The 2190-nt window shown below is 60.1% G+C and overlaps 1 protein-coding gene across 1 annotated transcript; it reads left to right on the plus strand.

Annotated features, from left to right (window-relative positions):
- The first annotated feature begins 6 nt into the window (after nt 1–6).
- On the plus strand, nt 7–1218 carry GMPPB (GDP-mannose pyrophosphorylase B). The gene is made up of 5 exons (XM_009082597.1): nt 7–159; nt 237–315; nt 413–540; nt 715–897; nt 1028–1218. The coding sequence occupies exons 2-5, from the start codon at nt 276–278 to the stop codon at nt 1157–1159; spliced, it is 483 nt and encodes a 160-aa protein (XP_009080845.1). The 5' UTR covers nt 7–159; nt 237–275; the 3' UTR covers nt 1160–1218.
- The last annotated feature ends 972 nt before the right edge of the window (nt 1219–2190 follow it).

Here is a 2190-nt window from a genome sequence, read left to right on the forward strand (position 1 = left end):
GTGACCCGCGTGGAGGAGCCAGCCAAGTACGGTGTAGTGGTGTGTGAGGCTGACACTGGCCGCATCTGCCGCTTTGTGGAGAAGCCACGCGTGTTCGTGTCCAACAAGATCAATGCTGGGCTCTACATCTTTAACCCTGGCATCCTGCAACGCATCCAGGTATGAGCCAAGACACCAGGCTGGGTCAGGCTGGGGGGACAGGGCCCGCCGCTCAGCCCTATGCCCTATCCTCACAGCTGCGCCCAACCTCCATTGAGAAGGAGATCTTCCCGGCCATGGCGCAGGAGGGGCAGCTCTACGCCATGGAGCTGCAGGGTAAGGCCCTGTGCACTGTGTGGGAAGCATGGCAGGGGTCTTGCCTGCACTGCCACCCACTTCGCTGGGTGCTGTCACCATGGCTCTGTCCCCACAGGCTTCTGGATGGACATTGGGCAGCCAAAGGACTTTCTTACGGGCATGTGCATGTACCTGCAGTCATTGAGGGCTCAGCACCCCGAGAAGCTGCACTCAGGGCCTGGTGTTGTAGGGAATGTACTGGTGGTAAGTGCCAGCCCCCAGCACACTGGTCCCAGGCACATGTCACAGGCTCTCTGCATTGCCCCACTGCTGTCCTCAAGCTGTGCCTTCCTGTCCTCATGCTGGCTGAGTGGCACAGGCTGTGCTTGAGAGCTCTGTCTGCCCTCCTGGCCCTGGCACAGCCTGTCTTCCTTCCAGGACCCCAGTGCCAAGATTGGGGCAAACTGCGTCATCGGCCCCAACGTGACGATTGGGGCCGGTGTGGTGGTGGAGGACGGGGTGCGCATCAAACGCTGCACTGTGCTGGAGGGAGCCTGCATCCGCTCCCACTCCTGGCTGGAGTCCTGCATCGTGGGCTGGAGCTGCTCTGTGGGGCAGTGGGTGAGGACATGGGTGCTCTTGCCCTTCTCTCTTCTCAGGCTGTGGCTGCTCAGGCCATGGCCTCCTGTGTGCAGGAGTATGGCACTGAGTCCTGAGCCAGGGCAGGTGTGACAGGGCCTCTCTGGAGCAGGTGCGCATGGAGAATGTGACCGTGCTGGGCGAGGATGTCATCGTCAATGATGAGCTCTACCTCAACGGGGCCAATGTGCTGCCGCACAAGTCCATTGCCGAGTCTGTGCCGGAGCCGCGCATCATCATGTAGCAGCCCCTGGTGGGCCGTGGGCTCCCAGCTCTCCTTGGATTAAATATTTATATTTCCATTTACTGTTGAGCATCACCTGAGCATGGCCCAAACACTGGGTTGCTCACCAGGCTTCCCCTCCTCATGTCTCAGGGCACCACATAAGGAAGAATAATTTAATGCTGCATTTCATGGAGTCAGCCCCCAGCCAGGGGCAAGTTAACAGCCTGAACACCCAATCCAGCCCCAGGACTGCCACATGTTCCCACAGAGCTGAGGCCTTGGGCTCCCCTCCCTGAGAATGACCCACAGAATAGAGAGGCTGCCAGGTGCTGGGCAAGGGGACACTGACCTATCCTGCCCTGCAGCCCCATGCTGGGTCCTGGCCCAGTGGGTGAGGGTACCACAGCCCTGAGCAGGGCGAGCATTTGGAGAGAAACCCTCATGGGGCTGGGGGCTGCCCAGCTTGGCTGAGGAAGCCTGTGCTGTGGGGCTAGGGTCTATGAGCTGGTTGGCTTGGTGAAGTCATCCACCCCTGTGATGGTGGCCTTGCAGAAGAAGCAGTCCTTGTTGTTCATCAGGTGCTGGTTGATGCAGGCTCTGGGACAAGAGGAGGAAAGAACATGAGCCCCACCCTGCATGGCACCGGGCGAGCTGGAAGTCACCCTGGTGGGGGTCAGACACGGGAGCTACTCACTTGCATGACTTGTGGGAGCAGGGCCTGAAGATGGCTGAGATAGGGTGTGCGTAGCAGATGGGGCACAGGTCTTCCTCGCTGGTGGGCTGTGGAGGTCACCAGATGGTTAGCAAAAGCCCTATGTCCTGGGGCAGCTGTGCCAGAGCCAGGGCTGCTGCCAAGGATAGGGACTGGGCTGGGGGGGACTCACCAGTGTGGTGGCAGCTGCCTGCTTGGACTCCTCACTCAGGTGGCTCAGCATCTTGTCCACCTTCACCAGCTCCTCAGCACTGATGTACTCTGTGTCTGGGGGGACAGTTTGTGTGTGCATAGAGTGGATGTGACCCTTGGGGCTGCCCTGAGGCTGCTGGGCGAT

Source organism: Acanthisitta chloris, unplaced genomic scaffold (assembly GCF_000695815.1).
Source record: "Acanthisitta chloris isolate BGI_N310 unplaced genomic scaffold, ASM69581v1 scaffold23269, whole genome shotgun sequence".
Lineage (NCBI taxonomy): Eukaryota > Metazoa > Chordata > Aves > Passeriformes > Acanthisittidae > Acanthisitta > Acanthisitta chloris.

Coding starts and splice junctions, on each gene's coding strand:
- GMPPB (XM_009082597.1), top strand. CDS start 276: ATGGCGCAGGAGGGGCAGCTCTACGCCATGGAGCTGCAGG. Junction 541..714: donor TTGTAGGGAATGTACTGGTG/GTAAGTGCCAGC, acceptor TCTTCCTTCCAG/GACCCCAGTGCCAAGATTGG. Junction 898..1,027: donor GCTGCTCTGTGGGGCAGTGG/GTGAGGACATGG, acceptor TCTCTGGAGCAG/GTGCGCATGGAGAATGTGAC.